Source organism: Monodelphis domestica, chromosome 6 (genome assembly GCF_027887165.1).
Source record: "Monodelphis domestica isolate mMonDom1 chromosome 6, mMonDom1.pri, whole genome shotgun sequence".
Taxonomy (NCBI): Eukaryota; Metazoa; Chordata; class Mammalia; order Didelphimorphia; family Didelphidae; genus Monodelphis; species Monodelphis domestica.
Window position 1 is genome coordinate 91553517 of NC_077232.1, and position 16625 is coordinate 91570141.

Consider the following 16625-nt stretch of genomic DNA (forward strand, 5'->3'; position numbering starts at 1 on the left):
CATCTCCAGGATACCCACAAGGGACTCATGATGAAAATGCTATCCCAGCCAAAGAAGGAACTGTTGAAGTCTGAATGCAGACCAAAGCATTGTCTTCCACTATATTTCCTCCATGAGGTTGCTATTGTAGGTATGATAAGTATTTTCTATCAGAACATGAGCAATATGGAAATATATATTACATAAAAGCACGGATATAATTTAGATTATTCACTGCTTCAGGGTAAGGAAGAAAAGGGGAGAGAAAATCTGATTTTTAAAGTGTTGAAATCATTTCCACATGTAACTGAAAAAAAATTGGGAAAATGATCAGTAAACATTTACTTGACACATGTGTCGTAGGGGATACTGGTGGGCACTGGAATAAATACAATATTTTAGGCAGTCTCTGAAGTTCATTATCTAGTACAAGGATCTGGGGCCATAAAAAAGGCTCTAATACCAAACTCTAATATTAGAGAGGTACAAACCAAAGGCTGATGTGACATTTTATTGATTAATATTAAGGATGAAAATTTTATTTTGAACTAAAAATTAGTTTGAGGAAGATTTCATTCTAAATGGTGTCATTCCCTGATGGTGATATTAAATTTGTAATTATATACTTGATGTCATGGAGGGCAGGATCATGACTTGGAGGAGGAAATATTTCTCTGCTAGGCTATGCAGTTTGGTGGCTAAGGATGCCTGTCAGAAGGAATATGATGTAAAATGCAAACATGACATCTTCTCGGTCTCTACAGATCACAGAGGCAGAAGGAAAAGGTTATACCAGCAGCAAGCCCTTTGGATTGACCAGAGCTTATTTAAAAAAATTTTTTAAACATTCATTATTCTAAACATAGCCCAGGCTGAACTGACCCTCTCTGACTTGATAATTCCACCTATAACAATGTAATTAATAAGATTTTTATTCATTTTTATTGTTTGGCTTTGCCATGTGACATTTTATGAAATATCAAGATGAAAATTCTTGGTCCCTCTTTCAGAAAGTGTTCTTGGCAACATCCTTCTTGACCTTGCTTAAGCTTGATGTCAAGGTCTTTCACAGTGTGACATGACAGTCAGAAAAGAAGCATTAATAGAGGCAAAATATCCAGGATAAGAGGGGGCACAGGTCTGTTTTCTACCTTGGTCACATTATATTGAGAATTATTATTTTCCTAACGTTTTAGGATGGACATTAGCATACTAGCATGGGTGTCCTTCACAAGCAGATGATGAAGATGGTGGAAGGACTGAAGATAATCCCATAAAGGGATTGGTTGTAGGAAATGGGCATTTTTAACATAGAGAAGACTCAAGGGAATATATCTTCCAGTCTTTGAGTCACTGTGATATGAGAGGGATTGTATTTGCTTTGCTTTATTTCAGAGGACAAAACTAGAAGCAGTGGATAAAGATTGAAGGGAGTCAGGTATCAGCCTGATATAAGGGAAAGCGTCTAACCAATTTTTCTAACAATTAGAATCCATCAAAAACAAAATGGGCTGCTTTTGGAAGTAATGGATGTTAAGTCAAGAAACATTTATTAAGAGATTGCTATTTGCCAGATGTACTAAGTGCTAAAGATATTTTAAAATGGCAAAAAACATCCCCATTCTTGAGGAACTCACATTTTATCGGGAAAGACTCATATACACAATCATGCAGATACAAAATACATGCAGAGTAAACTGGAAGTAATCTTAGAGGGAAGAAGTAAGCAATGGGATCAGAGGTGGAGAGGAGGGCAAGATCTCTTACAGAAGATGGGATGTAAGCTGAGCCTTAAAGGAAGCCAGGAGTTAGGGATGAAAAAAAGAGAGCATTCCAGGCATTGAGGGCAGTCAGTGAAACGGCAATGAGCCAGAAGTTAAGACTATATTAGGAGTAGAAAGAAGACCAGTTTTGCTGGATCTTGGAATCCAAAGAGAAGAGTTAAGGATAAGAAAATTAGAAAGGCAAAAAGAAACCAGGTTGTGAGGGTTTTAAAATTCAAACAAAGGATTCTCTATTTGATTCTGGAGGTGATAGGGATTCCCATGTCTGAAGGCTTTATGCTAGTTTTTGTGGTGTTGGTGTAGAAGAAATGGCTGTAGTAGAAGAACTCTGTAGCCTCCTAGGAGCCAGAGATTCTTTGATTCATAAAAACTGCAGAGACAGTATTACACTGGACAAATCTGTAATGGTAGCTCCGAGTCATTCTTTCTTGCTGGACTTTGAAAGAACTGCTTTTCTGACAATTCTCATGGTATAATGGAAAGAATAACTAACTTGGAGTCAAGAGACATGGATTATAAGTTATGGCTCTGCTACTTTCCAACATGGTGACTATATAGGTAAGTCATTTTACCTCATCTGTCAAATAACCATATTAAGTACCATTCAGGGTTGTTGAGAGAATAAAATGAGATAAGGTATTCAAAATGGGGATTGGGCATAAAATATATATAAATCTTGAATAAAATATGGGAAGTGGTCATGTACAAAGAGCACTGGTTGCAGACTCCGAAGACCTGGGTTCAAATCCCAGCTCTGCCCCTTAGTAACTATATGAACTTGGTTAGATCATTTTCCATTTATAGGCCTATCTTTGAAATGTGGAAGAAGTCAGAAAAATTTGAATTGGTCTATCAGGATCAAATAGGATAATGTATCATAAGGCATTATGCAAACTTCAAAATGCCATATCAATGTCCCTAACATTTAGCATAGTCCCTGACACATAGTAGATGCTTAGTAGATATTTATTGGCTATTGACTATTATCATTCTGAGGATAGAAAAGTCCATTTTGGCTCAAATGTAGAGAGAATAGATGCTAGAAAGAAAGGGTTGGAAAGACTGAGTAGTGCTAGAATAAGGGCCCATTGTAGTAGCTACCCTATCTGGCTTTTAGAGGCATCATGAATATGAAATGAGACCATATCTGTCACCATTAAATGCTAAGTAAAATGTCAACTGTTATAATTATTATCATTTAGTCTATTTTAAAACCCTAATCTATGCTTACTGTCTCAAGGAGTGAGGAGGAATGGGAAGGACAGAGGAGGGGAGAGAATTTGGAATTAAAAATTTTAAAACAAATGTCAAAAATTGTTTTTACATGTAATTAGAAAAAATATTTAAAAGACACCAATCTAGATATGCTTTGAAAATGACATTAGTAATGACTTTTTCCACAGAAGTCTATTGGCATTATGAGAAGTTATGGTAAATCAATATGGCAGCAAGAGATCTTACTCTCTGTTGGAGTGTTGGCATTGAATGTTGAAGAATGTTGGCATGGAATATTATGGCCATGTGCTTAGAAATGGACTAGTGTTCCTAGCTTATTCAAGCATGGTGGCATCACAGACTGGCTATTCCCTGAAGAGATGTGACTTGAATAGAATTCATTAGTCTAACCAGCAATTTCACAAGAGAACAAGTCTGAACAGATTGGTCTCTGGGGTTGGAAAAATTAATTTGTTTAATTGAGTCAGTCTTAAAGGCAAGTTATCTTGTGATGATACCTGGATGAGTTATTTCATCTATTTCTTAGGAGGGCCAATAACAAAGGCCTATGGGAGGTAGGGGTGGTAGTGGGAATAGGAAGAATGATGGGAGATGAAGAGGAGGAATCTTAATTGCCAAACCTAGTAATATTGATCCCAGCTTGGAACCTATGGCAGGAGTAAGAGAAAGGTACTATTTAACACATTCTGTATCAATAAATCTGATCAGGTTAGATCCAAATCTTGGTTAGTGGGTCTTGAAATGGATGTGCAGTTTGAATTAAGACTCATTAAGTTATAAAGTCTTAGGGCTAGAAGAGACCCCAAAATGTAGACAGCCAAAAAATCCAGAAGAGACCCCAGAATATTAGAGCTCTAAGGGACCTTAAACCTTATTTTGTTCAACCACCCCACTTTATGGATGAGAATAAAGTCACTCAGATAGCTTAAATGACTTGCTTAAACTCACACAACTATCATTATTCCAGTTCCATTCTGTTCTCCCACTCCCTGCTCTCCTAATTCTCATTTATGATGCTATAATCTAAAGCTATTTTTGTTTCATTCTATTCTCTGAAATGTCTACTCTATAGGTAATGAATGTGTTTTCATCTTAAATATTTTCCTTTCCTACTCCTTCTGTCTTCTGACTCACTGAGTCCCGGCTCCCTATAGATGCCACAGCCTCCTTAGTGTTATTTTCCAAGCCTGGTTGTACTTTTACTTATTATGTAACCCTTACTGATTGGTCAAGGTACAGAATTTTGGAATATACCTTGCCCTCTTTGCTACTTCTAGATTTCCCCCCATTACTTAGCAATTTATCTCCCTTTTAGGTTCACTCAATATGTCTCTACTACTCACTCTCAATCTATTAACCAATCAAAATTCTGGGAACTATTTTATATAAGCTTCTAGAATGCTCACCATCTTTCCTCAATGAGTTTAGTGCCTGGCTCACAGACATACCTTTCCAACTCTTGCCCTCATGTTAGAAGACTTCAATATATGCATTGAGACTCCCTAAAATACCCCAGGGGCAGCTAAGTGGCACAAGAATAGAATACTGGACCTGAGGTCAGGAAGGCTCCTCTTCCTGAGTTCAAATATGGCCTCAGACACTTGCTAGCTATTTTACCCTGGGAAAGTCATTTAACCCTGGTTGTTTCAGATTCGCATCTGAAAATGAGTCAAAGAAGGAAATGATAAACCACTTTAGTATCTCTGCTAAGAAAATCCAAAATGGGGTCATGGAGAGTTAGATAAGTCAGAAAAATGATTTAATAACAACAATAATCTCTTCAAATTCAGTTTCAAAATCTTAGTAGCTATTTGACCATGGGCAAGTCATTTAACCTCTATTTGCCTTAGTTTCCCCATGGGGATAACAATACTATCTACCTCCCAGGGTTGTTGAAAGGATAAAATGAAATAATTTAAAGCCCTTGGCACAATGCTTAGTTCATAGTAAGTACTAGATAAATGTTAACTATTTTAAACAATTTATGTAACCCTGGAGAAGTTGCTTAATTTCCTTAATCCTCAGTTTTCTTATCTGTAAAAAAGGGCTCATAAAAACATCTATCTCCTAGAGCTGTTGTGAGATAACACATTTAATGTGTTTTGAAAACCTTAATGTGCTACCTTAATGTTCACTATGATTACTTTTGTAATAAATCACTCCCTTAGAACAGCTGATACTGGGCTACACTATTTCTTTATAATAAATCAAGATTTTCTATTACTTTGACCAAAGTTATGTGTTCTAGGTAGGAGAGGCCATTCTAGTTCCTTTGTATTAATGATGGTGGCACAGAAGGACTGCTATGTGTGCATATAGGCAAAACAGGTGGTATAACTGCCTTCTGCCTTCTTTGAAGTCATTGACCACCTCCAGGAAGGAAGGCTGCTCCAAAGCTTAAGGTGATAGGATATGTACACCATGAGACCCTAGGGATAGCTGTCCATTCAGCACCACATTAGTGCATCATTGATCCATAAGTCAATTCTACAACAAGGATTGATTGAGCATATAGAATAAGACCAGAATTCTGTCAGGAGCCTTGGAAGATACTCTTCTCTGTTTGCATTAACAGAAGCAATTTATCAAGCTGAGGGAGGTGAACCTGTACCCCCAAAAGCTCTGGCAATAGCCAGGAGTTGAGGAAAGAACAGGGCCCAAAGCTTGAGTTCATTAATCCCCCCAAATCCCCCCAAAAAACAAAAATTTGGTTTTGTGCTATGATGCCTACTGTTGTTAACCCAAGACTTATTCAGAACAGTTTTAGCTTATTTTTTTTCTTCTCTGTCATATGTTAACTTATAAAAGACAATGTCTGTAATACTGATACAATAGCCCTTTTATCTCTTTGAGGCTCAGTTTCTTGACCTGGAGAATATCTTATGCATTTACTCCTTCAAGGTATATTTTATAATATGCATTCAACTCTAATTTCATTAAAATATTGATTCAAATAGGATCACATATTGAAAACTGGAAGGGACTTTAGAGACCTACTAGTTTAATCCATTCATTTTACACATGAGAAAACTGAGTTCAGAGAGGTAGTCCTTGTCCAAGAACACATAGGTAGTAAATAACAGAGCCAAGATTTGAACCCAGGTCTTCCAATTCCAAAATCAGTGCTTCTTCCACTGTACCATATTGTATCCCTCCGATGCTTCAGGGTTCTACTTAACCTGAAATCATCTTTCCTTCCCATGATCATTCAAAACACCTTCCTTTGAACCTTTAGGTACTTAGTAATAACAAAAGAATGTGATAATTGTATACATACTTCATTGAAATAGCCTATATTTTGAAGTAAGAAACCAATATACAATGACTGTGGGAAAATCTGTGGACTTAAACAGCCTGGGACACAGATTTCAAGGAATGTATATCCTATAGATATTGAAAAAAGATAATATTTTTATTATACATTCATTTTTTTTCTTTCATTAGATTTTCCTCATGAGGAGCCATTCAGAAAGGCTGGGTTTACATTTCTTTCACAGATGTTGGAAACATAGAGGGTCAAATCTAAGAGACTTGCCGAAGGTCACATGATGAGGCATTTCCCTTGAGCAGTCAAGTTATTGTGCTGTTCCTCAGTGAGTCATATTACTTACTTTCCCAGGACCATTAATGAAATGCCAACTGCAGTAAATGGAGATGTCACATCACTCTGATGGCTTTTGGAGAGTGAGTTTGTAGCCTGGCCCATGATCTTCCCAAACACATTTTTCCTCCAGACAATTGAGATACCTGAATATCTCCTATCACATCTTTCTTTAGGAAATTTTGCAAAGTGACTGTGAAGAGAGTGGTAAGTGACATACTCTTCCCCAACAGACTCCCTGCTCCTGACAAGTCTTGGAGGAAACAGACGAGTTTTGCTTCTCAAGATGTTCTAAAAATGGGTATGAGACATAGCGCATTCGAGGTTTAATTTGGATCTCAATAAAATGATTCTGAATGTTTATTCTCTTAAAGCCCTGTCTGATTCTTGGAGTACATTGCCAAGATTATCTAAGCTTCTTTTTGAGTTCAGTACAACTTAAGAAAAAGGAAAACTCAAAACATTAAATTATTAAGGGTCTATTATTTTTGAGGACCTAATTGCATGAATCTATTCTATCCGGGAGGTGTGGTGGTCCAGCCTCTGCTTAAATACTTTCAGTACCAGGGAACTCTCTGCCTAATGGAGTATCAAACGCTTTTGTATTACAGATCAAAACTGGACAGAATAGAAAAAAATTATTAAAAAAGTATTCCAAGTCGTCTCACATTCACATGTTCTAATTTGAGTTTAAAACAAAATGTCCACACATGTCCATGTTCTCTCTTAATCTCTCTCCTATTCCTTAAGATGGTAAACTCCTTGAGGACAGAAATTGTTTCAGTCTTTTTTTGTATTCCCAGAATCTAGAACAGTTCTTGGTACATGGTATGTGCTTAATAAATGCTTATTAACTATTAATTTGTTAATATCCACAAGCTCGTTAATTCAGTTGGAAAGGATTTAAAGAATTGGTGCCATAATTCCATGGAAAACAACCACTATTAGTTTTACCATTAGAGAATCTGTGTTCTAGTTCTGAGTCTGTCACTTGCCAGCTGTGCAACTTTGGGCAAGTCACTTGATCTCTGTGCTTTCCTTTCCTCAGATATTAAATGAGAGGTTAGGATTAGCTTGACTCAAAGACTCCTGCCTTAAAAAGATTTGATCCTATGAATTTATCCTTCCAAAAGACTGGTGAATACAGATGAATGTCTAAGCCAATCAGTAAAGGATTTTTTTTCTCTTGTTGAAACAAAGATCTCAAGATATCCTGTGATCTTAATCAGCAGCCCTTTTCCAGAGGAAATCATCTGAACTATCCAGAAGTTCCAATAAAACAATTCAATAAAACAAAGCAAAACTCTTCAATTTAAATTTAAATCTATCAACCTTCAATAGTTAAGTCATGTTGTGCCTCCCCCCCCCCCCCTTTACTGGTTGGTGTAGAAGATCTGGAGTCAAGAGCTCTAGATTTAAGTCCTGTCTCAGATATTTACTAGTTGCCCAATTACTTTTTGGAGCAATGAGGTAAGTACAGTGTATAGAACTTTGGGTCTGAAGTCTGGAAGATTCATCTTCCTGAGTTCAAATCTGGCCTCAGACACTTCCTAGTTGTGTGATTCTGGACAAACAACTTCACTCTGCCTCAGTTTCCTCATATGTCAAATGAACTGAAGAAGGAAATGGCCAACCACTGAAGTATCTTTGCCAAGAAAGCCTCAAATGATGACTCAGAGGCTCAGACATCACTAAAAAATGTCTGGAGAACAGCAATAATCACTTCAACTTCTTAGAGCCTCAGTATCATCATAGTTAAAATAGGTATAAAGTGTTTATAGTGGAGTTTTTATTGCTGAAGAAGATACTCTTATGTAGCTAGTCAGTTAGACAACAAGCTTTTATAAGGCATTTACTATGGACCTTGCAGTGTGCTAAGGATACAAAAACAAAAGACAGTCCCTGCCTTCAAAGTATGCATATTCTAATGGGAGAAACAATATATCAATAACTAGGTACATACAAGTCATATAAAGAAAAAACAGATGATAATCTGAAAGAGGAATCATTAGCAATCAGGATAAATTGGGAATGGCTTCCTGCAGAAGGTGGGCTTTGAGCTGAGTCTTGAAGGAAGCCAAGGAGACTTAAAACTTAGAAGGGAAGGAGTAAAGCATTCTAGGCATGGGTGATGGCCTCTATAAATTCAGAGATGGGAGAGAATTTCATGCTTAAGCAGCAACAAGAAAGTTAATGTGTAAAAGAGTCTTAGGGAATATGGGAGTCTAAGACTACTGGAAAGGTAGAAAAGGGGTCAAGTTATGATACTTGCAAGCATGATATGAAGGAGAGTTAACATTAGATGGTTTTAAAGCACACTATTTCAAAATTCTTTATAAACTTAAGGAAATCAACTAGGATACCATGTTTACTTGCCCTTTTCTATGTGAATTAACTTAATGTCCTTTCATAGTTCTTCAAAAGATCTTGTTTCCTTCTGTATGATTATTTATATTCATCTTTTCTGGGAACTCTCCATCTTCTTTCCATCACTTCATTACCCATCTCAGAAACTCACATTTTAGTTATCATTTATAGAAGAAAAAAATGGTTTTAGATATTCAATTAATTGCTTAGCCTTTATGTTTCTACTTCTGCAATTTCCCTTGTGTCTGATTCTTTCTTGCCATGCCAGCGGCTAGCATTCTAGCTCAAACTCTCCTTTTCTTACATAAACTATTACAGTGGCATCATAGAAACTTGGAATTGAAAGGAAATTCAGTGATCTCTTTGTCTAACCTATATTTGAACAGGATTACCCTCCACAACAGCTCTGACAAAGAGTGACCTACTCTCTGCTTGAAGACCTTCACTGTAATGAGACTTACATTATTTCCCATTCCCCAAATGTAGTCCATTTTGGAAAGTTTTAGCAGTAAGAAGTTTTTTTTTTTCATTTTTGGCATATTGCACCAAAATTTACTGCTACCACTTCCAAGTGCCCATCTCCCACTAATTTCTCTGAAGCTAAATAGAACCAGTCCAATCAGCATTCCACATGAATGACCCCTAAGTACTAACAGACAAATACTGGGTTATGTTCCCAGGCCAAGTCTTCTCCTCCCAAACGCTAAACATCTTGAATTTCTTCAATACATTTTGAGGAAGTGATTTTTAGTATATTTACCTTACCACTTGCAACTGGGCATGCTCCATTCGTCAATGGAGGACGTTCCAGATACTGGAATGTCTTCTTGTTTTATTGCATTTCATTTCACGGCACTTTGCAGATAGAGCATGTTTTTTACAAATTGAATATTTGTGGCATCAAGGTTAATGTCAAGCAAGTATATTGCCATCATTTTTTTCAATAGCATGTGCTCACATCATGTCTCTGTGTTACATTTCAGGAATTTTTACAGCATTTCAAATTTTTTCGTTATTATTCTGTTATGGTGATTGGATTCTGTGATTTTTGATGTTACTGTTGTCATTGTTTTGGGATACTATAAACTCCACCATATAAGAGGGTGAATTTAATCAATAAATGTTGTGTGTATTCTGACTGCTGCACTGACCTGCTGTTCCCCCATCTCTCTCCCTTTCTTTTGGCCTCCCTATTCCATGAGACACAACAATATTGAAATTAGGAATTAGTAACACTACAATGGCATCTTAGTATTCATGTAAAAGGAAGAATTAATTGATTTGGCAAGTTTCACTGTTGACATATTTAAGAAATTGCCACAGAAATCCCATTTCAGCAATCACCAACCTAATCAGTCAATGGCCATCAACATTGAGGAAAAACTCCGCCAGCAAAAAGATTATAATTCCCTGGATGTTCAGATGACAGTTAGCATTTTTTTAATAATGGAGTATTTTTAATTAAGGTATACAAAATGGTTTTTTTAGATATTGCACACTTAACAGACTACAGCATAGTATAAACATAACTTTTATGTGTATTAGGAAACCAAAAAAACCATGTGACTGGCTTTTTGGTGATATTTGCCTTTTAGCTGTGGTCTAGAAGAAAATCCCACAATATCTTTGAGGTATGCCTGTATCAGATGCACGATAGTGCAAGAAAACCATAATCTTCCCTTCTTCTAGTCATAAACACTTCTTTTAATGCATTAGCTATTTTCCATATCATATTACCATATTGATTTACACTGAGCTTCCAGCCCACTACAAGGTTTAAGTATTTAAAAAATTTTTACTATTGTATTACCATATCTCTGCTATTCTATAGATAATTACAATTGATTTTTTGAACACATGGAGAGGACTTTACATTTATTTCCAATAAATTTTAACATTGTAGATTTATCTCAGTCTTCTAAAGCAGAGATCCTTAACATTTTTTGAGCCCTTTAGACTTGTTGAGCAGTCCAGTGAAACTTACAGATCTCTTCTCAAAATGTTTTTCAATGCACAAAATAAAATACATAGGATTTCAAAGGAAACCATTTATCTTGAATTATATATAATCTCTCTCCATCTATCTGCCCATCTGTCTGTCTATCTGTCTGTCTATATATCAATTTATCTATCTATCTATCTATCTATCTATCTATCTATCTATCTATCTATCTATCTATCTACCTATCTATCTATCTATCCATCCATCTGTCTATCCATCCATCTATCTATTCATGGACCTCTATTAAGAATCTTTCTTCTAGAGACAGAAAATCCTGCCTCTGACATTTACTGCTATAACCATCAGCAAATCTGTTAATATCCCCCAGTTTCAGCTTCTTCATCTGCAAACTAAAGATAATAATAACTATTGTACCTACTCAACAGGCTAGTCGTGACACTAAAATGATTTCATGTATGGAAAGTATTTTGAAAACTTTTTTAAAAGTTACATGAATTCTGTCAGTTATAATTTTTAGAACTTTGAAAAATGTTGGAATTAATTATAGCCATAGTCAATAGTTTGAAGAATCTATCTTTTCCCCTATTTGGAAAATTGGGGTATTTGCTAACCTTGTCACTAACCCATACCCCCGCCCCAATCAACCAAAACATATAACCATCTGTTTTTAAAAAAGAAAACTAGAGTACCATTTTTTAGGGGTTGCTGACTGGATCTCAAAGTACTAGATACTTAAAAAAAATGTTAACCTTTACCTTCTGCCTTAGTATCTGTTCTAAGACAGAAGAGTGGTAAAGGGTAGGCAACTGGGGTAGGTGACTTGTCCAGGGTCATACATATCTAGGAGGTTTCTGGGGTCATATTTGAATTCAGAACCTCCTGACTCCAGGCCTGGTGCTCTATCCACTGTGATTTCTAGCTTCCCATGGATAGCCTCTTTTTATCTCCTCATTTATTTTAGACCAATCACCTTTAGAGCCTCAATCCTTTATCTCTAAAATGACATAAATGCACTACTTATCTTACAAGGTCATTGGGTGGAAAGTCTTCTGTAAAACTTAAAGTATTCTTGAAATATAAGTATTATTAGTATTATATCATATTTCAACAGCTTATTAACCATTTTTGGTCTATATATCCCAGCTTGAACATAGTTTTCTTTGAGAGTGCAAACAGAAACAAAAATAAATTCAGGATTTTTCCTTTCTTTTCATTCTTTCATTTACCTTTATGTAATAGTTCTACTTTTAAGCATGCCATACTTATAAATACCTGGAGAGAAATAATTGAGGCAAAGGGAAAAAATCTATTAAAAAAAGATGTTTTGCTCATGTTTCATTATTATAATAGCTAATTTCTTTAGCACTTGAAGTTTTGCAAAGTGCCTTATTAATATTACCTTATTTGAATGTTACAACACTCCCTGTGAGTTAGAAGTTTTTATTATCTTCAACTTCACATAAAGAAACTAAGGCACACAGAAATGAAGTGGCTTATTCAGGGTCACACTGATAGTCGGTATCCAAGGAAGGATTTGAACTGGTCTTTCTGACCCCAGATCCAGAGTTCTGTTCCCTATGCCTCTTCCTTCCTCTTTCCATCTATATGTCTACCATTTGAGCAGAAGGAGAAGAGAAGATGTGATGGTAACTTGAGGATGATTTATACCCACTGAGAAGTAAGCAAATATTAAAAAAAAAAGCCAACACTTCAGCTTCCATCTTAGAATCAATACTGTGTTTTAGTTCCTAGGTAGAAGAGCAGTAAGGGCCAGGCAATGGGAGTTAAGTGACTTTTTCAGGGTCACACACAGTTAGGAAGTATCTGTGGCCAGAGTTGAACCCAGGACCTCCCATCTCTGGGCCCAGCTCTGAAATATATGGGTTAAATAAAGGGTCAAAACTATAATTGTATAACAAAATAACAGATTTATTTAACTAAAGGGAGAAGGGAAAGGGAATCAGGGAATATCTAATTTTACACCCAAATCAGAGACTAAACCCCTAACAACTTTCTATAACTATTCTAAACTAACTCCTTAATTACTATTTAAGATTAAGGGAGGGGTTGGTAGGAGCAAGAACAAGGACCAAAGTAAATCTCACAAAACTGAAGTCCTCTTTCAGTCTAGCAGAAGTCCCAGTATGAAGAGTAGCACTGCAGGTCCACACAGAATCAGAAGGGGTGTGATAATTTAACACACACCATCCACCAGTGTAATGTAATCACTTACTCAACCACTCCCTCAAGATGGATTGATGGAAGGAAGGTCCAATCTCCTGGCAGCTTTAAAGTTCCCTTCTTCAAGAGAGAGCCAACTGTCAGTCTGTACTGATTTTCAGCTCCTGAAAGCTCTGGAATGTTGGCCTGTAGCATCTGCTTTCAGCTTGCTCCTGCTAAAATCCCTTAAAACAGCTCCACTGAGCCACATGCCCACCTTCAACTAAGATCATTATTACTAGTGAAATAAGGACCAAAGGGATAATTTCACTTCACCACTCCCCTAGAATTGATTAGAGTTGTGTGTGTTTTCAACAATATCCTTTGGGACTGAGAAAGACATCTTTAAATATGCCAAGGCAGTCTTATATTTTCAATTGCTTGATAAATCTCTTTAATTTGGAGAATTTTGGAGTTAGAAAGAATCACCATCTTGTGCAAAGTCTACTTTATAGATTAAGGACCAGGGGACCCAAGAGATTAAATGACATGTAAAATCATACAATTGGCATAGTTGGACTTCAAACCCAGGTCCCCTTGGTCATTGTCAAGAGCCTGTTGCTCTTTCCAAAATAATATATCCCATTTCCAACCCTCTGGTGGAATGTAGTGCAAAAATCGGTTAAATTCATAGAAGAATCACAGATTATTAAGAACAGAAAAAGGAGTTATTTCAGAGTCCACCTCTGGCATTGAGTTGACAGATGAAGAAACAAATTCCTTTCTCAGTCTGTCCTCATCTTAAAGATTGATGATGTTACACATAGCAACTAAAGAGTGTGGAGAGAATGTGTTGACATTCAATTTATTTCTTAGGGAAGATTTGAAAGCTCAGCCTATAGGTTTTTCCAAGTACTATGAATATTTTACAAATTCTTGGTCGTATTAAATTTTTACAAAAATTTCAAGTTTGGAAAAATCATTGTTTAAATTTGACTGATAAGAGAATGTTTACATTTTAGTTTTATGAATTCAATTGAATGAGTTTAGCTGATTCCAGAAAAAGATTAAATAAAATTAGTGACTACTTAATTCTGCATTCCAAGGTATATACATAAATTATATATGTATACATTTATATTTATATGTATATATGTCAGTGATAGGTCCATTTAAAGTAGCTACAAGAAATCAATTTAAAATAAAAACTGGTAGGAGCTTAAAATGTAGCTTGTTAGAATTGGAATTCAATTTAATTCAGCTAACATTTATTAAAGAGTTGATATTGCCATTGCTGTCTCCAAACCATGCTGCTTGCTCTGTAGCCATTGCCTTCATTATACTAATTCCTTTTCCAATGGAATTCTGGACTCTTTCTTGGGATGCTGGGTTATATGTCACATGGGCTTTCATTTTTTCTTGTCTAGAACCAGGTCTCCACATCACTTCTTGACTATTTCCAAACCATGCCATTATTTACTGCTAACTTTCTAGTAGTCTTTGTCCATTATAATGCAATCTCTTTGAGGAAGAGAATTACTTTGCTTTCCTGTATTGGCATCTCCAATGCTTAGTATACTGCCTGGCACGTGATAAGTCTTAATTAATACTTTTTTCAATCAATCAGTCAACGGCCCTATACTAAGTAAGCACTGATGGTTTTTTTTAAAGAACTGATGATTTTAAAAATTGAAAAAAAAAGATAGTACTTGTCCTCAAAGAATCTATAATCTATTTTGGGGGGAAGCATACAGATATTCATATAATAATACATGACTTATTTTCAGGCATAGAGTTGAAGAAAAAATAGAGGAAGGAGAGAATACTTTTATCTGGACAGAACTTTTATAATGTCAAGAGTTCAAAGGGGTCCTAATAAAATTTGAACCTTTTATTTTTTAGATTATGAAACTGAAGACCTTGATAGATAAAGTTACTTGTCCAAGATTAAAATGAGGAGTGAAAAATAAGCCATACTACTCTAAAATCATAGCTTTAGAATTGGAAAGACCTGTAGAGGCCATTTAGTCAAATCCCTTCATTTTATAGAGGAGGGAATCAAATCCCAGGGAAGTTATGACTTACTCAAAGTAATATGAGTAATGATGGTCAGAGGTGGGATTCAAATCCTGAGTCCCCTAATTCCAAAGCCTCTTTCTGCTCTAGCAGGTTAAGAAGTGATTTTCCATCTATATTTCAATCTTAAAAACAAATCTTTCTCCTCTTGTTAGGGGGATGAGTAACTTGGAAAGATTGATCACCTTCCTTCTAATTTCTTTCCTAATTATGTAGAAAGTCATCATTACTCCTCTGGATGTTTGTTCACCCTTCTCTTATAGTTTCAGAGATCATTAGGAAAAAGTGAAAGGAAAACTGCTACCATCATAGAACATACCACAATGTATGGGAAAAGAAGTCCAACTGCAAAATTGGAGAGCCAGTTGATTGTCCCTGCGATCATAAAGGCAGCTGGTCGCTGAGATTGCTGGAAAAACTCTCCAGTCAAGATGAATGGGATTCCACCTGAAATAGACCAGTCAAGATGTGGAATGAGTAAAAGCCCAACATTTGTCTTTCCTCCAGCATCAACATTTAAATGTCAGATTTTGTCAAATATTCAAGATATTCATAAGATTGTCTTCCAACAAGAACTAAGTCTTCATAGTTGAGAAAAAAAAAGTCAACTGAATCCCTGCTTTCTTCATATAGTATTTATACCTTGAGTATTTAAACAGTATCTTGTCTTGTTCCTCACAAATTTCATTGCTATTCAAACAAAATTCCCAGTATTCCCTGATACCGTGGATCAGGCCCCAGGGTATCTATCACCAAATAGAGTAATAGATATTAAAAACTTGGCTGAAATTTGACTGTGAAAAATACATTTAGGAGTCAGGTTCAGTGGAAAGAAGCCAGGGTTGAGAGAAAGAAGCCCTGGATCTGAGTCTGTGCTCTGCTGTGACCAGCTATGTTGCCTTAAATATCCCAGGGTGAATTTGGGGGATAAAGTTCCCTTCTCTGTAGAATTCAGGGGATCAGATTGCCTCTAAAGTCCCCTATCAGCTCTGACTGTCTGTTATCCTGTGGCTACAGGGTTCGCTGCTCCCTGAATGACAGCTATACTTGGACTATCAAGGGTTAGGTTAAAACAAAATACTTGAATCTGGGATTTCTAGAAATACAGCCATGAACTTAATTGTTATGAGATGGAGCAAGCAGGCAAACAAAGAATATACATAAGTTATGGTAATATAAACACACTTGGGTTTGTTCCCACATAAGAGAAACTGACCCCAACCTAGGAATGAGGAAGATGTGTTGAAAAGGAAATACTCAAATTTGGAGTTTGGGTAGCAAGCCTACATAATGTAAAAATGAGCTTCATTGAGAACAGGAAATTGGGACCAGAATCAAAGGGAGCAACCCTAACTAGAGCTAGAGGTGATAGAAAGTTATTTGGGTCCCTTAGTGATACCAGGCTAGGGTGAAGCCCAGGTAGGGGGAGTTTCTTTATTGGGACCATGAACTGGTAGGA

The 16625-nt window shown here is 36.2% G+C and overlaps 1 protein-coding gene across 3 annotated transcripts in view; it reads right to left on the minus strand.

Moving 5' to 3' along the window:
- SLC2A9 (solute carrier family 2 member 9) overlaps nt 1-16625 on the minus strand; it is a 382090-nt gene that overhangs the window by 24426 nt on the left and 341039 nt on the right. For all 3 annotated transcript variants that reach the window (XM_056802424.1, XM_007496737.3, XM_001371196.4), the window contains one exon: nt 15486-15613. In XM_056802424.1, coding sequence (XP_056658402.1) covers nt 15486-15613 — 128 coding nt within the window. The remainder of the gene's footprint in view (nt 1-15485; nt 15614-16625) is intronic.